At 43.4% G+C, this 22700-nt stretch overlaps 1 protein-coding gene across 4 annotated transcripts in view; it reads right to left on the bottom strand.

Annotated features, from left to right (window-relative positions):
* Window positions 1–22700, bottom strand: part of pdlim5a (PDZ and LIM domain 5a) — a 57281-nt gene that overhangs the window by 8227 nt on the left and 26354 nt on the right. Inside the window, exons 4-9 of one of the 4 annotated variants that reach the window (XM_056591834.1) lie at window positions 16781–16823; window positions 14519–14544; window positions 13346–13366; window positions 13227–13244; window positions 12318–12493; window positions 12074–12110 (exon numbers count right to left, since the gene is read on the bottom strand). In XM_056591834.1, coding sequence (XP_056447809.1) covers window positions 12074–12110; window positions 12318–12493; window positions 13227–13244; window positions 13346–13366; window positions 14519–14544; window positions 16781–16823 — 321 coding nt within the window. Of the gene's footprint in view, window positions 1–12073; window positions 12111–12317; window positions 12494–13226; window positions 13245–13345; window positions 13367–14518; window positions 14545–15781; window positions 16234–16780; window positions 16824–22700 lie in introns of all 4 variants that reach the window. The other 3 variants (XM_056591835.1, XM_056591837.1, XM_056591836.1) reach the window with 3 other exon arrangements.

Genomic DNA, 22700 nt, shown 5'->3' with positions numbered 1-22700 from the left:
ATTCTCAACTGAGGTTGTAACAAATAAACCGATGTCTCATCTTTGATTCATTTGTTTATTTCACAGGGAAGGTCTTCCACACGTTTATTGCCGTAGAGTTACCGGCAAGAAATAAATCATCTGCAGGGCGGGAGCTACACGGCACACTCCAAAAACATTTCAACATAAATCATCAATATAATGTGAACTAGTATTGCCGGTAAAGTGAAATCAATGTGGAGAAATGTGTTGTGGTGCCCGTCGGCTCTGATCTGCATCTGAATCCACTGCAAGTCGCTTTCGATTGAAGCTTTTGCGACATGAATAAATGGTAATTACCTGAGGGCTGCTGGTCTATGGGGTACCTAAACCATAAACCCGTTCTAACCTGCCAATGGTAACCTGGCATGGTTGACACCATCTTGTATGTGTTAAAGTGTGTGTGTGTTTGTGTGTGTCTGTGTGTGTGTGTGTGTGTGTGTGTGTGTGTGTGTGTTGTGTGTGTGTGTGTGTGTGTGTGTGTGGTGTGTTGTGTGTGTGTTGTGGAGTGTGTTGGTGTGTGTGTGTTTGTTTGTGTGTGTTTGTGTGTTAATGTAAGAACTATGAAAGCGCTTTACGATTTCAGTCCATTTACCATTCCCCAATGTGTGGCCCTTCATGCAATACGCTCGTATGGTTCACAAGCAACTGTTTTTGTTTTATTTGTTTTGATTATTACCAGATCTCGGATGGTTGTCCTTGAATGAGTGTTTCCCTTATTACAATCTTTTTATGCCTTTCCCAAACGCAAAATCCCTCAAAGTCCACCGCACACAGAAAATCAGTGGCCCTGCTGTTAATTCAGCATCCACCAACCATCTAACGAGATTCTGCGAGCCCCTTTTCTTTAAACAGCAACAGGAAATAGAGAGGGCCAGTATGCTTTCATTTCTCACGTCCCTGCCAACCAAGTACAGACTCCAGACCACCTACCTGCTGACAGGGCTGAGACAAATATGGCACCAAGCGAGGCACAGTACTTAACTACAACCAAAACAGTAAAGTGCTTGCGTATACAACGCATTTCCGACCATGTGCACTACAGCACGGTGCAGAAAATGTAACCACGGTGCCACTTCACCATGAAACAGAGTCCAGGCCCCTCGTGCCGATGATGGATATCAGACAGGTGGGTACACAAGCTCACAACACAATGAACACGCTTTGAAAAACCAGGATATCGGATTCACGCGAGTCAGCGGAGACGCATGCCCAGATAAAAATTAAAATATATATTTATTTATTTTTACGAAATAGAGACGTTTTGGATGTAGATGGACACCAGACGCTAGTAGCAATGAATGAGGGAAAATTGCCCTGTGGTACGACCAGCAGTTTAACTACATGCACTGTTCAGCTAGATTTGGTTTGGTTTTCACTAACAGTGGAAAACAAGAGTCAGATTATTGGGTCAATTTTCCCATGACGGAGGGGGTTGGGATCAGAATTTGCCAGAATGCCAATACATCATTTATTTATTTTGTGGTTGTATATCCTTGGATCATATTCTTACAACATTAAGGTATTAAAAACATTCTCATTGATAAAATAATATTGTTATATTTACATGTATCTGAACAGGAGTAAATAATGTAAAATATACTGCACCCTGATTATAATTTGACCGGTGTTCTATAAGGAAGGCACTTTAGTAGAGAGTGGAAGACTTGAGTCTTTAATGTGTGTATGCAATGGCAAATTTTTCCTAAGCCACTTTGGCAACTCTTTCAGGACATCATAATAACCTCTACACATTATATCCAAGGTCAACACTATAATAAACATAAAAACAAAGCTGTTACCACAAAAGCTAGCCTTGAGAAGAGCCAAACAACTTATTTTAAGACAACACAATGTCGCTAAATATTCACCAAGGCCATGAATACAATTTCTAATGGTAACACTTTTACAGACTACTGCTTGTTAGGAAACATTTAATCATTAACTATGTAGTTCCAGAAGTTAAGTGAGCCAAACTTCCAAAGTTGTTTATGTTTTAAACTCTTTTTATTAACACAAATGAGGTGAAGGATTTGGTCTTACTACCAAGATCATATAATTAAAGGTCCCGGTTCTACAGCTTATGGAACCTTGACCTGCTGGGTTCTAAATGTTATTAGTGTGTTACCGTCTCCGAAAGACTCCCCAAAAGTGGAGACACATCTCTCACCTACTCACTCAAAAACTGCCAATCGGGGTCTGAATTGACCATCACCTTTTAAACAAATGCCAAATGAATAGAGCTTTTATGAGTTATAAATTGTGTGCCTTTGTGCATGTGTGCGTGTGTGTATGCCTTTGCGTGTAAGTCTGTGTGTGTGTGTGTGTGTGTGTGTGTGTGTGTGTGTGTGTGGTGTGTGTGTGTGTGTGTGTGTGTACGTGTGTGTGTGTGTGTGTGTGTGTGTGTGTGTGTGTGTGTGTGTGTGTGTGTGTGTGTGTGTGTGTGTGGGTGTGTGTGTCTTGTGTGTGTGTGTGTCTGCGTGCATGCGTCTGTATGTGAGTTTATGACTATGTTACACATGGTTCATCAAGTGCCAGATGAAATACTTGGGTGGGCCAACATTTTCTCAGACTAGACCCTCAGCATCCCATAATAACGCATAGTTGTGGTCGATGCCAACTGTTGGGTCACTGCTGTTTTAACTCCACGTACGGTGGTTACAGAACAGGGGCATCGTGCAAGACACATGTTGTGGTAGCAACTGCTGCCATGGTTACGTCGAGTTGTGCGCCAGTGGTTATGTATGAAATAGAGAGATTTCACGCCTGCACGATTGCGGAGACACACCCACAAAAACATAAACATTGGGTACTCATAACATTAAATCATTCGGAACGTGTGTGTCATAAATTTCAGGTTGAGACCAGGAACATGTATTTTATCAGTTTTCTCTGCGACTCTGAAAGGTCTGCTGTTTTTGAACGTCTCACATTAGAATATACACAGTTCGTATTCATATTGTGATGAAAGAAGGAAGACAATGGTTGGACAGCTTGTTGAGTATCAATGTAGTGTCAGAACAAGAAGAGAGGAGGGTATAGTTCTTATTTTAATTTGTGATATTTACCGAAAGACATGGCCAGCATTTGAACGAGGCATAAGAAGTGGGTCTCAACATCTGTGGCAGATTGATGCCAAGAAGCTCTTTGAAATAAGAGGGCAATGGATGGAAGTCAAAGGATACATATACTTTATATATAGAAACCTGGTGTAGTACAGATCAAGAAATATTTTGTGGCACTTGTTCGAGATGAATATAATACAAAATTTGTTAAGCAGTGTACACACTGCTGATTATGATAATAGAGTGGCGAAGTCACGCCCCTTCCGGTAGAGCCCATGGGCTCTACTCGAAAAAAATAATAATGAAAAAAATCAAAAAATAATAATGGGTTCAATGGAAAAAAAAATATTATTTTTTGGTCCCAGTCTTTATATGTGCTGGATTATTTTGTTTTTGGATATAAATGATCATTTTTAATGCAAAGAAAACTACAAAATTGTTTTTTTGTGAGGCCGCTTTGCTACAGCTCTTTGCTGTTCTCGACGCGAATGATTTACGTCCCCACCCGCACTTGGAACTCCGGTACAGGCATGGCGATCTCTCTGCTCCACCTCACCGCTTTTTTCCAAGGGGAGGATAAAAGCATCGAAAGAGGTGAAAAAAACATTATAAATCGGGGCATGTGGACGTTTCAGTTATGCCGATGGGGAGATTTTCGGTCTTGTCCACGCCAGTCGCAGGGAGCGTGACGTCACATACGAGACGCGTAGTCTTTCTGATTGTGTTTCTCTACAGCTTTTAACTGAACAATTGCACAATAAATGGTCAAACTCTTGACCTGAAAAATTATCATTTAAATCCACAAGAAAACATATGTGTAATCCGGGGCATATAATGACTGGGACCAGAAGATAATTACTTTCTCTCCATTGAAACCCATTCATATCCTTCGATCTTATAGGTCCCATGGGCTCTACCGGAAAGGGCGTGACTTCGCCACTCTATACATGATAATACATGCACATCAGTGGAATGTTGCGTTAGCATCATTAGCAGTTAGCTTGCAGTCAGTAGTGGACTGCTCTAGCTCATGGCTGCCATTTTACCATTTGCTTTGGATATTACAGTATATACATTTGAATTAAGGATTAAAATTAAAAAAAGGTAGGCCTATTTCATTTTGTGTGAAATGAAATAAGAACTCCATCCCAAATGATGAAACAGCTCAAAAGTATTTGTTTGAGTTAAAGTGTTCTCAAATGCCAAAGAGTTTACCGGTTAGTAGTGATGGTTGTCAGCGCAATTCACTAGCTAGAAATACATCCACAACATCTGAAATATTCAATTGTCTAGTGCGTCACCTAATTCCATCAAGCAGATGAACGAGCTCACCACGCTCATGCACATTAGCAACTATAATGGGCCAACAACAGATGACCACCAGAGGAGGGCCATAACAAGATGCACACCAACCCCATTAGTTCATTAGCGCGGCGCTCGTTAATAATCTCCACCAATGAGGACACTTAGAAGGGAGGATAATTGAGTTTTGCTGGAGTCTTTGTGCTGATTAATGGAGGACTCCTTCTGGTCTGATTCAATAGGATCTGCCGTGATAATTGACCATCTGGACCGTAGCGGGTCTTATGAGACTGGATAACGGCCGCTGATCAAGAGATGGGCTGGGGGTGGGGGAGCAGGGCAAAGCGGATGAGAAGCACTGAAGCTGTCTCATTTGTCCTTCTTCATTTCGTTTTGATTTCATTAGATGTTGCTCTCCTTGCCTACAGCCTCAAATTGTTGTAGGAGCAGATTTGGCCTTGCGGCACAAAGGGGGGGGGGGGGGGGGGGATGTGGCTAAGGCTTTGGCCGTAGGTGGGGAGCCAGGTGTGGCTTGTTAGAGGAGCAAACACAGCTGCAAGAGATGAGCATGATTAGCAGAGCTTATATATAGAATGTCCGTTCGGATTCTCTCCCCCAGGCGTTGAGGCTGGGTCCTACGCGCTGTAGCTGCCACCTGAAAGGGATTATTTTGTGTGGCCAGGTGCATCGTTTTTGTATAACTCAATCTTATGATTGATAAACTTGCTTTTGCTGGAGTAAAAAAATGTGGTCTTCCCTTAAAAACTAAGGACTGCCACGGTTTACCACTCTTTTTTGGCAGATTTGTAATTTAGAAAATAGTTGTGACCCCAACTTCTTAAATTATGTTAGCCCGTAATATCTATGTCACAGTGAACATACGCCCACCGCTCGTGCTATAGTAATCTGCATCTGTTGAACCTTTACGGATTGACTACAGTCAATCGGCCGCAATCCCATATGCATATCAGCCGTGCCTGATCACGGGCTCAATGGAAGGGAAGTTTCTTCTTCAACAAAGGCAGACAGACTCTCCTGATGGCTTGCAGCTGATGCCCTGTCCATGGCCCGCTTGTCATTGATATTCAATATATTCAATGCCTTCAACAGCAGCTATATGTTATATTGCACAGTAGAAATCGAGCTATGGGACTCCATGTGAAACGTGGCCTGCGACCCACATGTTTGGCACCACTGCTCTACAGTGACCCGTTTCTCGACCCTCTTTACTCAGCTTCATCACAGATTTCGAGGCCTCACAAAGGGAGCATTTCATAAAAGGGTGTAAAAAAGAAATAAAAAAGAAAGCATATACTGTGACCATATGGACACTTGGCTCAAGCAGCTTCCCCCAGATCTAGAGCTGATCTTCTCATAAAAGAATTTCTCTAGTGTGAATGAAAAAAAGCCCAACAAAACAATCTTTGAGGAGGTCCGACTGCTGTCCACCGGCTCTCTCATCCACCAAACAGATGGCCCGTAACGCCTCGCAGCAGTGAATCCAGGATGAAATGGAGATCTCATAAATGCACGGGCTCATGTGCCTACACATTCCTTCACATACAAAAAGATACGCGTACAAACTTACAGACTAATCGCACACGCACAAAAAAGAGACTCACGCATACCCTTGCATGCACAAACACACACACACGCGCGCGCACACACACACACACACACACATACACACACACACATACAAACACACACACACCACACACACACACACACACACACACACACACACACACACACACACACACACACATACAAACATGCATAGACACACGCACACACACAAAAACAACACACACACACACACATTCACACCTCCACGCATGCACACACACACATATTGACTCACACACACACACACACACACACACACACAGGAACACAAAGACACACACACACGAACATTTCACAGTCTACACTTGTGCTGAGCAGTGAATGAGTGAGCTGTGTGAGGTTCTGCCAGCACTTGTGTCATAGCTGGTGTAGATTGCGTCCTCTGAAACAAATGCATTGTGCGTTTGGCACTCCGAAAGACCGCTATTGTCACGCCACCAGCGGGATAAGCTAACGTTACACGCTACCAAAAAAAAACCAATCCATTCAAAAACCAATGTATTGCACCCTATAGAATTATAATCTACCGCCAAATGTATTTTGTAACTAATGTCTTTATATTTGACCAATGGTATTAATTGACAAGGCAGACTCTGCTAACATAGTTGTAAGTACCAGCACCCTGGTACAAAAGTATCTGCCAGTTGCAATTGACCAATAATTAATAAAAAACTGTTGTGTTACAAACCGTTGGCTGTGTCAACTCTGTGTCTAAAAGGCAACTAATAATAACCATATTTTATGCTATATGTTTTTCTCCAGTGCCGCTACCTCTTGTTGAGACAGGTACAGTGTCCTGACTCTACACGCTCTCTTCTTCAAAACGTAGGACCATGATTGGTCAGGGTAATAAAACAGGCATCAAATAGTCAGTGATAGACGCCCCCAAAACTGTGATTGGCCATACTGCCCAGACAATGTCAGAGGACAAGATCAAGGTTTAAGGAAGAAAGGTCTTTAAAGATCATGAGAAAATAATGAAACACAGATGGAAGGGGGAGAAGAGAAACGAATACTTGAGTTGTGTTAACACACAAACACATTAGTCAATACCTACACTGACTAGTTTCTCAAATTCTGTTCTGAAAGTAAGTTTTGGATATCATTTTACAAAACACATCATTTTGAGGTACACACAATGTGAATTGCCTTCTGGGGTCTAAAACTCACATCCTTTGATAAGCATATCACCATCTACAGGTGTATAGGCTATATTCACATCCACATTTTACAGACCTTTTTATTTCACACATCAGCTGTGGTACACATTGGACAGAGCTCGACGAGACCCACAAATGTGTATGGACTGGTTCACATGTAGAATTATGTTCTGAAAGTGAGTGTGGATATGTCTTAAAAATGTTGAGGGGGGGGGAGGGGGGGCGAGGGCTGCTCTGGACAGGACTCAAGCATCCAGAGGAATCAACACACACACACACACGCGCGCACACGCACACGCACACGCACATGCACACACACACACACACACACACACACCACACACACACACACACACACACACACACACACACACACACCCTAAACCCACATACACACACTCGCACATTCCACAATGGATGGTCTTATTACAGTTATGTAATGCAACATGAACAGGGGGTCACTTTATTCAGGTCTGATGACATTTGATAGAAAACAAGAATACAAGTCTTTGTATCTAACAGGTGAAGGACTGAGTATGAGCTGAAATGATGATACATACAAAAATGGGCATTGAGTTGGACAGAGCAACTGGGTGGTAGAGGACAGCCAGCAGAGAGAAGGATAGAAAGGAAAAGCCAGGTTGAAAGGAAATGCCATGGTGTCTTTTTCACTGGTTCAACAGAGTTGAAAGAATCAACGACTTCATCAGCAGTGAAGGTAAGGTAACAGTGTTCAACATCCCTGAATCTCTGCCGCCCCCTAGTGGCACAGCTGATTCACTCCAGATTAAATGGCAACCAGTAAGGAATCAATAGCGAATACATTTTATTTGTGTGGTCTATGGCCCCCATAACTGCATTATATGTCCATGTTGTTGTTATACCTTTTATTGCCTGGATGTTGAGGACATGGGGTTTTGATCAGGGAGCCATCACTCAAGACAGGAACTGATAGTGGGTCGTACGAGAGACAGGGGGCGAGGCACATGCTTCCAGCGGAGCAGACAGTACCTGGCCTCCATGCGAGGACCATTACACTGAAGCCTGAGCTGGCAAGGACCAGAAGGCAGGGACAACCAGGGAGCCCGAACCGTGGACCGGAGTGGACCCGACTCGAACTCAGGGAGCCATACAGAGCAGTTTGCTTTGTGATAAGAAGGTAGACGCAGAAGACGAGGTTGCAGAGTTTGACAGACTAAACCCGGGGGTCTGAAACACTGGTGATACTCCTTGGTAAGTCACCATGATGATGGATTCTGGGCCCTAGGTTGAAAACGCTATCGGCAGGTGGATCTGTGGAGGACGGTGGTCCGCCAGCAGAGCAATGTCATTGAGGTCGTCTCTGGAGGTCTTCCCATGTGGTTCAACTGGTGAAGGGTGGGGAGTGGGTTTAGGAGCGGCCAGGGTACGGAGTACTGTGGTTTGGTTTCAGTCGAGTATCTGCAGTGTTGAGGATCTATTGGATAGTCATGGAGCCAGGAGCATAGTGCATACAATGAATGGATATACCGATCCTGTTAAGTAGGTGAGCGGTGCACATAGGAAAGCTCTTCATTATGGTTTTGGAAGCAAATTAGGTATAGCTTTTCTGTGTCTCACATGAAAACCAGAGAAAGATCATACTGAGTGCGATGTTGAGTTGTTTATATACGCACGCTGAATCTGTCTTATGCTGAGTTGTTGTGAACTAGCAGACGGTATATAAAATACTTTAATCTGTGAATGTAGGAGGAAGGGTTCTTCATCATTGGTGTCAATTATATTTGCTATTCATCCTTTATGAGTTGGGATCAGAGGCGCTGCATCCCATTAGGCATACCAGGCAATTGCCTGGGGCCCCGCAATTGCTTGGGGCCCCGGGCCACTACTAGGGGGCCCCCTAGAGCCAAAAAAAGGGAAGCAGGCAGGAGATAGGAACTAAATAAGGATAGAAATCAGGAGGACAAGAAAGGAAGGAAAACAAAAAGAAAGCTTCATGACTTTATTGGCTACAATTCTTCAAACTTAAAACAGATGACATTTATTTGATTTGTTTTAACTAGGCATTTTATATAATATTGAATAAAGTTAATACAGTGCCTTCAGAACTTTGAAAGAAGAAATATTAGGATCAGCATCAATGCCACTTCATCAACATGAGCGGGTATATCTTGCAATGTAAAAGATCTATAGCAAAGCTGGACACTCATAGTGGTAATATCTGGTTTAATTCTATAAACATTAAACTATTTGAATCATAAACACACTTATTTATATACTCACACATGTATGCACACAAATTAAATTAAATGGCTTACAATCAATCCATATGTGTATACATGCTTTTGTTTATAGAGAAAATACTTGTCAATATACATATATATATTCTATGTATAATATATTTGAAGAAGAATTTGAAGAATTCAAGAGATTGAATTTCAGATTTAATCTCATTCTGAAATGGATGTTTGTCCTTATGTGCTCAGAGCTGTTTAGCATTCATTGAGGGCACTAACTGAGATACATTGGTATTATTGTAAAGGACATCTATTCTTTATTCTATCACACTCAAAAAACCAACTGTAAAAATGTGTTACTAGATAATCCTTCTCAGCAATGGACTTAATGTGTAATAAAAGCAAAATGTCAAGTCTGCTTTTTACTCTGGTGCGTGATTCTCCCTCAGAACGTAAAGAAACTTGCGTGCAAACTGCGCTAATACCTCTTAACCTTAATTTCTAAGTTGAAATATATTCATCGATCGTTTCACAGAACTTAGATGTAATATTCCCACTACATATGTTGGATTTTATAGTGATACAGTTTAATGTACTTCATTTGTTGTGCAAAAGTAGTTCAGAAGAAGTGTCACAAACACATACTAGCCTCATCCCACAGCACCTGCCCTGCTCAAAAGGCTAGACTGTATGTCCGACTGAGAACCATGTAACGTCAAAACTATTTCAGGCCAGGACTAGATTCAAGAATAGTAAACAATGTTCCTTTACTGCTTTGGTTGTTGGTTGTTTGATTGTATGTATGTGTGTATGTGTGTGTGTGTGTTTTTGTGTGTGAATGAATACGTGTGTGTGCCTCTGTATCTTTTTACGATTATATGTATGTGTTTATTACATTATACATGCACAAACTATACTACTATACTTAAATTCATAGTAATTAATTGTACATTACCATATCATACATGTTTCAAAGTAGATTCTGAACTGCTCTTTTCCTCCCTTGTCTTTTGTGGTACACTGACACACACTGACACTCACATGCATGTATACACATGTCCATTTCAGGCTAACTTCATTTCTCCACCGCCTGTGACAGATCTGACTCCTCTGAACTTCACTTCCTGTCCCACCCTCCTGTCAAAATTTTTCCCAGTATACACCCTGGTACAAGAAACAATCAATCAGACACCAGAAACTATCGTCCTGTTATGTAAAAACATACTGCGGAGATAATAATAAAAATTATAATACACATACACACATGCAAGAAGGAGTGGATGCACCCATACGCATGCATTCTGGCTAGCACACGCGCACATGCGCGCATGCGCACCCACACACAGACACACATAATCTGATGTAATCACAGATGTACACAATCACAGACACGCACACAACATTACTCAAACACAAACCGATCACTCAGATGGTCAGACTCATCTCATGCTTATGCAGACAATGGCCAACTGATACCACACACACACACACACACACACACACACACACACACACACACACACACACACACACACACACACACACATCGACGCACTCTCTACTGGACATTGAGTGTGCGTGCGGACACGCCGTGGTGCCAGTCTCGGAGCTCGGTGTACTTAGGCCCGATCACCAGGCGAGTGCTGGCCTTCGCTCTGCACAGCCGCAAGGTAAAAATTTAAGAAAAAAGAGACAGACAGACAGAGAGAGAGAGAGAGAGAGAGAGAGAGAGAGAGAGAGAGAGAGAGAGAGAGAGAGAGCGAAAGAGCAAAAGAGTGAAAGAGAGAGAGAGAGAGAGAGAGAGAGAGAGAGAGAGAGAGCGAAAGAGCAAAAGAGTGAAAGAGAGAGAGAGAGAGAGAGCGAAAGAGCAAAAGAGTGAAAGAGAGAGAGAGAGAGAGCGAGCAAGAAAGAGCACGAGAGAGAGAGAGAGAGAGAGAGAGAGAGAGAGAGAGAGAGAGAGAGAGAGAGAGAGAGAGAGAGAGAGCAAGAGAGAGAGAGAGAGAGAGAGTGAGAGAAAGCGGAAAAACAAGAAGAGAATGAGAGCTCAATTTGCAGTCTGATCGTATGAAGGCCATGCCACACAGGAACAGCCTGAGGTAGAGTATGAGGAATTAGGAGAATATTATGATGGTTTGTGAGATCATGATTGCGCACAACTAGGCCAAACTGCCTCACCCAAAAACAAAGGGAGAACCTCAATTAGGACGAGGGTTGAGAATCGTGCCGGTCACACATGTCTGCTGACGTCCCCGGGGGCCACAGCAAGCCAAATGGAACACAGCGTTTTGCAACAAAGCCTCAACACAATCATCGGCATTGTTAAGCGCAGCAGACACACCACAAGAAGGCTCCAAAACCAATACACATGCAACCAATACACAAATCACCACCACAAACAGAGACCACCACACCAGCCCCAGACCAGATAGGACTACACAGAATGGCCCTGCTCCCTTCTGCGTCACTGATCCGCCACTCCTGCGGCCGCCATTGACAAACTTCCCACCATCTTGAACCAATCGGATTTGAAACCGGATAAGTCCAGGTTTTTGTTTTTGGACAGCCATGTGAGTTGGTTAATCAGCGCACATTTTTCACAATGCTCACACGTTCAAATCAATCCGTTTGGAATCTGCTGTTAACACAGCAGCAGAGCAGGCAAACAGCAGTGTTATGTACTCACTTTGACTTCTTGGCGTCCTCGGCCTCCTGTTCTTCAGCTGCAGGGGGAGAAGATCATTGATCATTCAGATCAATGGCATAACTGTCATAACGGCGGTTGGATTCAGAACAAAAGAGACAAAGCGCTTTGAGCGGCCACTGGGTAGAAAAGCGCAATATAAATGCAATCCATTTATCGTTTAACACCAACAAAAAAACAATTGCACACTTTGAACGACCTTTGACCTGAGGTTCAGCTGACTGACCTTCTCGTTCGGTGCCTGTGATCTGCGCCAGGATCCTGAAGGATCTGGACTGGGTGGTCCCGCCGCGGGGGCGCCAGTCCTCCGTGTCCTCCATGATGCGTTTCCTGCTGGCGTCTCCGTGGGTGGGCACGTGGTAGAAGTGGATGTCCGTCTCCACCACGTGCTTCCTGGGAGCCCTGGACAACGATGCACCTCCGTAAGCGGACAACCAACCAAACTCTACAACAATTGATTTTAGATGAGAAGAAGTGATCCTGGTCCGAATCTCGACTTAGATGGGGAAGGTGTTAAAAACGTAAGGTTAGGTGTAAATACTCAAGTTGCCCACTATGGGAACCTAACTCTAAGGCAGTTTTTCTCAGGTCTAATTGTAGCAAGTTGAGATAGAAAAACCCTGAACCGGAATATAGTCCTTATGATGTGACATGATGATGAACGATTTTGATATCAGTCGGGGACTAGCTCAAACAGGGTGTTTCATTTTTCCTTTAAAGGCCCTGTGTTATATCCACTGATATTATATCCATAGAGATTGACTTGAAATTACTTCACATCAACATCACACCTGGTGGTAAAGTAGGGCCCCAACACTGCGAACTATCCATGGAGACACACACAGGTAGCACAGGAAAAGGATACATGCAACTAGAGTAAAGTTTAGAGTACATTGGAATGGAATATGTTATGAATATGTTATTGTGTATGTTTTAAACATTAATTTGTTAAACTGCTGTTTCTTGATGGCTTACTATTTTTTTTGTTTAGCAGACTTTTAGATGTTTAAATCGACAATAACAGTCAAGGGACTTTAGTGTTTGTCATAGTGCTGGTGAACACGGTGAGACAAATCAACCACACTTAGTTACATCACAACACTATTGTCGTCTGACTCTCAAGCACGCCGTTTACCTTGCAGGGGGAGGATTTCTTTCAAAATAAAACAAAATAGAATAAAAAGAAGGATAAGGTTTACACAATATTAAAGCAGAGAGAGAAGGCTTTGAAGTGTTTATTGTGGAGGAGCTTACTTCAGAATACTGAGAGGTCCACTAACGGAGAAGAAAAAGGAAGAAAGATAAGGAAAGTAGGGACAAACATGTAAAAAAGACCAACTCAAAGAAGACTCATCTGAAGGGGTTACCGACTATCGCTCACGCTGCATGCAGGACAGAGAACTACATTTCCAGTAGGTAGAAGGTGCACTAGAAATGGAGTGGAAGCTAAACGAAAAATGTAATGGATGATAACTAACTATTTCCCCCACACGGGGGCGCTGTATGCATTCACACAAAATCAACGTGAGGTCACGCCGTGGTCAATATAAGTGTGCACTAAAAATTCATTTTGGCACACAGAAATCTCTGCGAGCGTGTACGTATGTATGTATTTGTGTTCGTGTGTGTATGTGTGTGAATGCATGTGTGCATGTGTGTATATCAACTACCCTGGCGGAAGGGAGTACACTACAAAACAAATTTGGCATACACAATATGCTAAATTGATAAAAAAAATGCCGATGATTTCAAACGAGTATACGGCACAGTCATGGGCTTATGAATGGGGTCGCCTTGTAAACAACATAACCCGAGATGCGCGCATTCATTGCACTGATTTATCAGCACCTTTCAACAGATATCTGTAGGCACGCAGCCACGGCAGAGTGCTGACAAGCTTGTGGGGACCTGGTGCTGGCAAAGTTCATCTGTCTGGCTAATGTGTGTGTGTATTCCTCTGTGTTTGTATGTGTGTGTGTGTGTGTGTGTGTGTGTGTGTGTGTGTGTGTGTGTGTGTGTGTGTGTGTGTGTGTGTGTGTGTGTGTGTGTGTGTGTGTGTGTGTGTGTGTGTGTGTGTGTGTGTGTGTGTGTGTGCGCGTGTGTGTGTGTGTGTGTTAGAGAGAGAGGGAAAGTTTGAAAGATAGTGGTGATGGGTTGCTGCTATTTTCATGCATGTACCATGACGTACACACACACACAAACCACACACACACACACACACACACACACACACGCGTACGTACACACAAGCAGTCATGCAGAGACAGAGACATTGCCACTGCAATATCAAGGGCTATACAGCGGGCAGCAAAGTGACGAACAGAATGAAACACAAACACACTCATACTCACACAGACACATAAACGCACACACACACACACACACACACAGACACACACACAGCTGGCTCATGCGTTAACCACTGACTTGGTGATTTGGTGCACTGCTTGAGTCTGTAGAGAACCAGAGGAGCAGACCAAGAGAAGCACACATCGGATCGTCAGAGTACATAGCGGGCATAGAATGTGTTCAAAGAGGAGCCAATCGGAGGAGAGGAAATATTGTACAAAGTTACATGCACACACACACACAGAGCAGGAATTGACACCGATGATTTAAGTCCCCCTCTGAAACGAAGCTCGGCGTATGACAAAGAATGGCATGCATTCATCCCCGCCAGTCACATGCATAATTCACATGCACTTAAACCGACCCTGAAGGCAGGAGACTTAAGGAAAAAATGCAATGAATCAATGAGTGAGTGAACATGAATCGGATCCAATTCTGTCTATAGAACACACATTTGTCCAAGAAAATTAAATCCACATTGTGGAAAAGAAAACACTTGCCCTAACACCCTGAACAGCCGCATCCACATAGCTCTGGTTACCAGTGCAGGGCTATATATAAACCAGTTAGTCACAGCTTCCACCACTCCCGAGAAGCCTCCCTTGGGAGCAGGGGAGCTGGCATCGGTGCCGAAAGCGGAGGGAGGGAGAGATGGAGCAGATAGGAGGTAGGATACTAGATGCACAGTGCCTGTGTGGTCAATCGATGACCTGGTGTTCTTGAAATGCAGCAGGGAGGAGACATCCCAGAAAAGCGGTTAGTTCACAGGAGTGACTGGAAGAGAAAGATAAAGAGGAGCAGAGACCTGCCCCTGCATGGAAAATACGTCCGGAAAACCGGAGGTCTGCGCAGAGTCACCACTTAATGCTTTCGAATCACAGCTTTCCGCTTGGGAAGGCTGTTTATGAAACACAATGCATCTGCAGGATATTACCGAGAGTGGCATCACTGCTCGTGACAAAGAAAGGGCCAGCATAAAACATGGATATTCACTATTAATTAGGTGAATCTAATTGTATTGACTAATAGAACTTCTACCCAAAGAGTTTTAAGTTATTTTAGTAAGAGTGCTCCCTTCCTTGTGGTTCCATTTATACCGAATTACGGACAACTGTCAGTGTGAAACACTGCTTAACTCGCACCGGCGAACGGGTTCAAAGTACACCCTCCTCCTTATTTCTCTTCCTCAAGTAAATGTAAGCCGCAAAGAACGCTTTAATACCCTTTGACAAGTTCGACAACAAGCTTGCCATTTGACCCAGAGGAGGGAGGGGGAAGAGAGAGGGGGAAAGAGCGGGTGGATATTACCGTTCTAATTGGCTGCTAGAGACCGCCACTCACCCGTTCAGCTCCGGTGGCAGAGCTCCACCCTGACTCTCCAACAGGCCCCGCCTCTGCCCCATGGCCACCTCACAGGCATTGTGGTCCGAGTAGAGGTGGATGGGCGTGTTATAGACGGACGGCTGGGGCACCACAAGGCCAGGCGGGGAGGATGAGGAGCAGGGGGAGCCATGGGGAGCAGGGGGAGGAGGAGGAGGAGGAGGAGGAGGAAGGGTGGGAGTGTGACGCGGGACGAAGGCAGGAGTGAAGGCAGAGGACGGGGAGGGGATGGAGGCAGAGAAGGGATACCGTGAGGACGGGGGCTCGCAGGAGGGTCGGGCGTGGTTGTTGGGGTGCGGGGCGGTGAGGGGGTCGGAGGGCCGGGGATGAGGATGAGGACGGGGAGGAGGAGGAGGAGGAGGAAGAGGGTTGCGGTTGATGGCGACTGGTTTAATGATGTCTGAGCTGTAGCCCTGCCAGCGTCAGGGAGGAGCATGCGATGTACACACGAAACACAAAAAACACACACACACACACACACACACACGTCACCACACACTGGATGCAACATGCTGATGCTTCACTGTTCAGAATTAAAAAATATTTACATAATTGTCGTTTATGAATGACCAATTTCACGGTTTCAAGTTCAAGATTGTTATTTCAAAAAGGTATACGTGAAAAGAAATGTAGCTTTACGTAAGTTCAGTAGAAACATCAGCATTCTCAGTATGTCTCAAAGGACACACAAAGAATATATATGTATAATGTAATATAAAATGATATATTTAATCAAGTACATCTTTTATATATTACCGCATGCAACAACACACCATGTCAATAGCATCGCTTCAGAGGGTAACATAATTACAATCTATATTTGATCAATTGTGATTTATACGATCATCAACTGGAAGTAATCAATGAATGAATTAACCAACCAGTTAATTGCAATCCATACATTACAATTGATGATGAGGTGATGTCAGTATGTTTCTCGTCCCACTGTCTCCCCCTTACCTTCTGAGCCACCGGTGGAGGCTGCTTCGGGACAATAGAAGCTCTGAAGAAGAGAGACAGGAAGAGAGAGAGAGATGGGGGGGGGTGAGAGAGAGAGAGAGGAAGACAGAGAAAAAAGACCATCAAGATTAGTTTACCAACCATTACATGTTGTCATTTTTTATGTTTTATCGTGAAACTGTATTGTTCCAGAGTAATAACAAGCCTGTAGGCCAGATGCAGAATAAAATGTCAACATATGGCAATAAAATACAAACAATTGAATACAGTTCATGTGGAAAATAGCTGGGAGATGAGATTTATTCTAGGCTAGTGATTTCTTGTTTCCCTGCTATATTGAGCTCATCATATATTGTCATGATTACAGAACTTCCTGGTGGAACGAACTGAAATAAATTATAACCTATGAAACTTCAATCTTTGGTTTATGTTTTTGTGTGTTTGCATGTGTATGTGCGTGCCAGAATGCGTGTGTGTGAATATTTATGCATGTGTGTGTGTGTGTGTGTGTGTGTGTGTGTGTGTGTGTGTGTGTGTGTGTGTGTGTGTGTGTCTGTGTGTTTGTGTGCATGTGTGCGTGTGTGTGTGTGTGTGTGTGTGTGTGTGTGTGTGTGTGTGTGTGTGTGTGTGTGTGTGTGTGTTTGTGTGTTTGTGTGTGTGTGTGTGGGTGTGAGTGTTGGTTTCATACAAGAGGGACAGTGCAAGTGAACCCATCTGTTTTGAGTACATAAAACATATTCATTTGATAGCTATGACCTTATTGAAGTCATGATGAGCCTTGATCTCAATTACAGGTCAGTATGACGATATGTCTAAAATCGTCTTGTTTGTACATTCCTACATAATATAATGCATAATACGCATGTCTCAAATGTAAATTAACAGATGAGTAAAAAAGAAAAAGAGTAAAAGTAACAGTTTACTTGTACTTTTTAATTTAACACATTTTAGGAAAGCTAACGCAGAGACATCCCCCCTTCCAGAATGTTCTAGATTTGAGTGACCTCTCTTGGATCCCTGCAGTATATCCTGCCCTCAGGGATGGAAGCTGACCACGCCTCTGTAAAAGAGCACCAACAACCTTATTAACAACTAATAAGGTTACCTCATACCGTTCCCCTCTCTCTCTCTCTCTCTCTCTCTCTCTCTCTCTCTCTCTCTCTCTCTCTCTCTCTCTCTCTCTCTCTCTCTCTCTCTCTCTCTCTCTCTCTCTCTCTCTCTCTCATGTTCTTGTAACATTTCGTTCTTTCTGTTTCCGCCGCTCTCTCTAATGGACTTTTACAATATTCCTCATATTTCTGTTGCCTGTTCTTTCTCTAGCCATCTTCTTCCCTCTCTCTCTCTCCCCCCCCCCTCTCTCTCTCTCTCTCTCTCTCTCTCTCTCTCTCTCCTCTCTCTCTCTCTCTCTCTCTCTCTCTCTCTCTCTCTCTCTCTCTCTCTCTCTCTCTATTTGTCTCTCACTCTAGGCTCTGCATGCCAGCAAAGTCCTGATAACATCCTCATGTTTCTGCAGAGTCAGAAGAGTTCTAGAATGAATAAGTGCATTCTAGAACTCGACCCATGCAGATGGAAGTGGAAACGACAAACATGTCAATGGGTAATGATCCGAGTCCCAGTCAGGGACACTAGTCATCGACTTCAAACATCAGCAGAATTCGCATGAGCCCACAAACTCCTTTGGTGACTATTTAGAGATGTAGCTCTGTCTCCCATTCTCTATCTCTCTCCCCCACTCTCTCAAATATGACAGCCCACACACCAATAGGGTTTAGAACAATGTCTTTCTATCATGACAAATCATTTCCTGATCAACGACTAAACAATAACCAAAATAAACATTAGTACCAACATAATCAGTAACATTCCAATTCTTCTGTGCTCCAAAAATGTCAAAAAAAGTAATTAGAGATAATTGATATAGAGACTATTATGCTTGCACTATTTGCTTTGTCTAAACTTCATCCTAGAGACGAGGATTCCGCTCACTAACTCTGACTGGAAGTTCCATAATGCAAAAAAAACGAGTGCTCCTTGAACCAACCGCACCCTTCTCCCGGATGAACCGAGGAAACACCAGCGCCCGACCGGAGTTGGCCAGAGGTGGCCTGACCAGCAGCACCACACAACCAAAAGCCTGTCATGTGCAGAAGGAGACCTTGGATCGAGGTCAGGGAATAGTTTATACTAGGTTACAGCTCTGGTTTCATGTGAAGGTACTGGGATTGTACTGGGAGATTCTAGTATATCCAATTGTATCCCTGTGTCAGTGTGTCCAAACATTTGTTCAGTTAACTATAAAAAATGGCTGCCAACTATTCTGATGTGATTTTAGTGTGATTCCAGAAGTATTAATTACACTCTGTCTGCTCTGAGGCATTGGTGATGATTGATGGGGGTGGGTATCTATTTTCCTCCCATATGTTCCTTATGTCCTGTTTTGTTTTGGGATGTAATCTTCTTTGCAATGTATATGCATAGTCTGTATGGAATGCGGTAAATCAAGAGGAAACTCTGGAACTGGTGTGTGTGTGTGTGTGTGTGTGTGTGTGTGTGTGTGTGTGTGTGTGTGTGTGTGTGTGTGTGTGTGTGTGTGTGTGTGTGTGTGTGTGTGTGTGTGTGTGTGTGTGTGTGTGTGTGTGTGTGTTTGGTGTGTTTGCATGTGTTTCCTTAACCTCTATCCTACCCTCAAATAAAACATTGTATATTGGGATAAGGAAAGCTATTTAAAAGTCTGTTCAACTGACCAAAACTGATCAGGATTTAACAGCAACATATGTACCGTAGTATGTATGACGGTGCCTGGTCATACATACCGCACATTTAGCCTGTGGAGCTGAACTATGCATGTCTTTGACGATCATTTTACTAGGTGGGGTAAAACTCCCAAAACATGAGACTTTATAATTTTCTCTTATAAACAAATGTGTAGTCCAATGTTATAAACCAGACAGGATGCAAACTATTTAAATGATGTAGGTGTATACAACACACACATATACATGAGCCAAATATAATACCATTCATGGTCCACACCTGCACACAGACATAAAGCATGCTTTGACAGGGTGTACTGCCATTCGACAAACAGAGCAGTGGAGCACAACGAGGTCAGCTAATGGATCTAGTTCGAACTGAAAGGTTAATAGTGTGGTGTTCCGCTCATATGGAGAGGACACACCCAGGTCACACTCACACACAGACGCACACACTCACACACACATACACACACTTTGTGTTTGTTTGTATCGTGTTACTCTGTGTATGTGTGTGTTTTTGTGTATATGTGTCTGTTTTTGTTTGTGTATGTGTCTGTTTTTGTTTGTGTATGTGTGTGTGTGTGTGTGTGTGTGTGTGTGTGTGTGTGTGTGTGTGTGTGTGTGTGTGTGTGTGTGTGTGTGTGTGTGTGTGTGTGTGTGCACAGGGTGTGGTGATGTTGAATACAGGCATGTCTGAAATAGTAGTGAGCATAAAGCCTGTGTCATAAGTTATAACATCTGCAAAACAGTTTTCACACACACACATACACACATACACACACACACACACACATTGACATTTTCAAATCACAAACTGTTGGACGCCCCGGATATTTATGTACAAACACAACTCCAGAGACACATCCCGACCGATCAATCAATTACATGATTTTTCCTTTATCCTTTCCATATTTGTCTGTTACAATTCCCCTTCACCTGTGTCGTGCAAACCTCTGCTTTATCTCGGCCACCTGTTTTTTTGTTGCATGATTTTGATCTTGATGATCCACATCCTCTCGTCACAAACCCATGTTCTTTCGGTCTTTTACAATGTAAGCAGTCATCAAGGTCAAAGAGTAAGAGCTGGTTGTTCTTCAAGGACGTCCCAACAACAAAATGAAAATCCTATGCGACTGAAATTGACTTGGCATGTGCCTAAATGTTTGGTTATTCACATATGTGTTAGAGTGTGTGTATACAAGACAGGAAGGGGAAGATTGAGATAGTGATGTGCACCCCCCCCATCCCCCCCCTCCCCCCATCACCTCTCCTCCTCCCCACATGTTGACACTATTGCTATCTCATGACTTTGGCAAGGTCCTGTCTGGAAGCTAATGTAGCAGAAGTGAGCTTAAAATAGGGGCTCTGCCTCTGAAGAGCCTCTTAGTCTCTCTTGTTTCAGACCTGGTACTGCACCCAGCGTGTCCAACCCACCAAGCGGCTCTAACCCAAACGTTGGCCCTAGTATGAAATCACACAGATGCTGCCGTCTTGGACGGGACTCTCTTGTCAAAAACGCAAAGATGTTAAATCTCAATAACACCATCCTGGTCAAATGAAGTTACTTTAAAAAAAACAAACACATAAATATATATGGTAATGTACATGACATTGTCATTGTTAAATAATGATGGGGGACCTGATCATTTGTTTGCTTGGCTCTACTTCGTCATGTAATGAATCCCATCTTGTGCTAGATGCTACCTCTGTGGGTCCCCCTTGAGATCGAAAAATAAAATGACTGCGGAGAGGAAGGAATCGTTGCTTCATTCTTCAAACAGATCATGTAGGCCTCTGACGTAGCTACGGTTTGTGGTTTGTATGTTTTTCCTTTGTGGGGGAAGATCAATGGCACCGGACACGTGGCCCTGGGCTGGGATCAAAAGCTCATACGAGACATGGTAAGTGTGGCTGTTCAATGGGCCAGGGAGAGTTGAACACTCAACAAGGGAGCATGACCTGACCGAGCAGGGTAGAGCAGGGAGCTGCGTAGCACAGGATGTATTCTTTAACTTCAGTTATTACGCAAGAAAGTACAGCACCTCTGGGGGTGGACAGTGCCATGAAATAAAATAGTACTGTTTTGGAATAATGAGGTACATCCAAAACAGCATTAAAAGTATCACGAACAAACGACATGTTGGCTGTGGTGTCACTGTATGTGAAGGTGTATTTCTGTGTGATTTTTACAATTTGATATGTTTCGTGAGTGTGTTTCCAAGTGTGTAGAAATATATTCCCAGACGGTTGCATAAATATATCAAGGTTTCCTTTGTGAGATAAAAATCAATATGAAATGGATGCTTCAGCCTTTTTATGAATTCAGAGCAACACTGCCCAGAGTGAACCCCATGGTTTATAGAAGCCCACTGACCCATGCTTATCGAAACACACACAGGTACCCAGAAGGCTTTTAAATGTTCGACATGAGGAAGCAGCCACAATAAAACCAGAATCCCGCGGGGAAAGGAGAGAGAGCAAGAGAGAGAGAGCTATTTCACTTTCCTTCTTACCTTTTTATTGTACCATATATCTTCCCTTTATATTTCCTTCAGTTTGTTTTATATTCAAGTTTAATTTATGTAAAATTTCTTTTTTTCCTTTGTTACGTTTTTCAATTACTTTGGTTACATAAACACATATTTAATGGCCTATAAAGTTATGGGGAGAGGGATAGTTAGAGCGAGAGAGAAAGAAGGAAACAGAGAGGAGAGAGAGAGAGAGAGAGAGAGAGAGAGAGAGAGAGAGAGAGAGAGAGAGAGAGAGAGAGAGAGAGAGAGAGAGAGAGAGAGAGAGAGAGAGGGAGAGGGAGAGGGAGAGAGAGAGAGAGAGAGAGAGAGAGAGAGAGAGAGAGAGAGAGAGAGAGAGAGAGAGAGAAAGAGAGAGCAAGAAAGAGAGGGAGAGAGCTAGAGAGCATACATCGAGAGAAAGAGTTTGAGCAAGGAAGAAATGTAACTGCCGGTATAGATCTACCCTTCAGAACTCAGATCCCATACCGGCCAGGGGGCCAGAGGTCAGAGAACAGCGTATCTGTTATTTATCAGAAAGCCTCACGCTCCCAGAGGTGGACCACAAGCAGCTGCTCTTTGGCTCGATTGAGCTGGGAAGATGTGGTCCATTCATTGTCATTCCAAAGTGTTGGTGGGTTTCACAGACGAGGGAAT

The sequence above is a fragment of the Gadus chalcogrammus genome, chromosome 6, assembly GCF_026213295.1.
Source record: "Gadus chalcogrammus isolate NIFS_2021 chromosome 6, NIFS_Gcha_1.0, whole genome shotgun sequence".
NCBI classification, from domain to species: domain Eukaryota; kingdom Metazoa; phylum Chordata; class Actinopteri; order Gadiformes; family Gadidae; genus Gadus; species Gadus chalcogrammus.
Note: the sequence above shows the minus strand (reverse complement) of the source record. Positions and strands in the feature narration are given on the sequence as shown.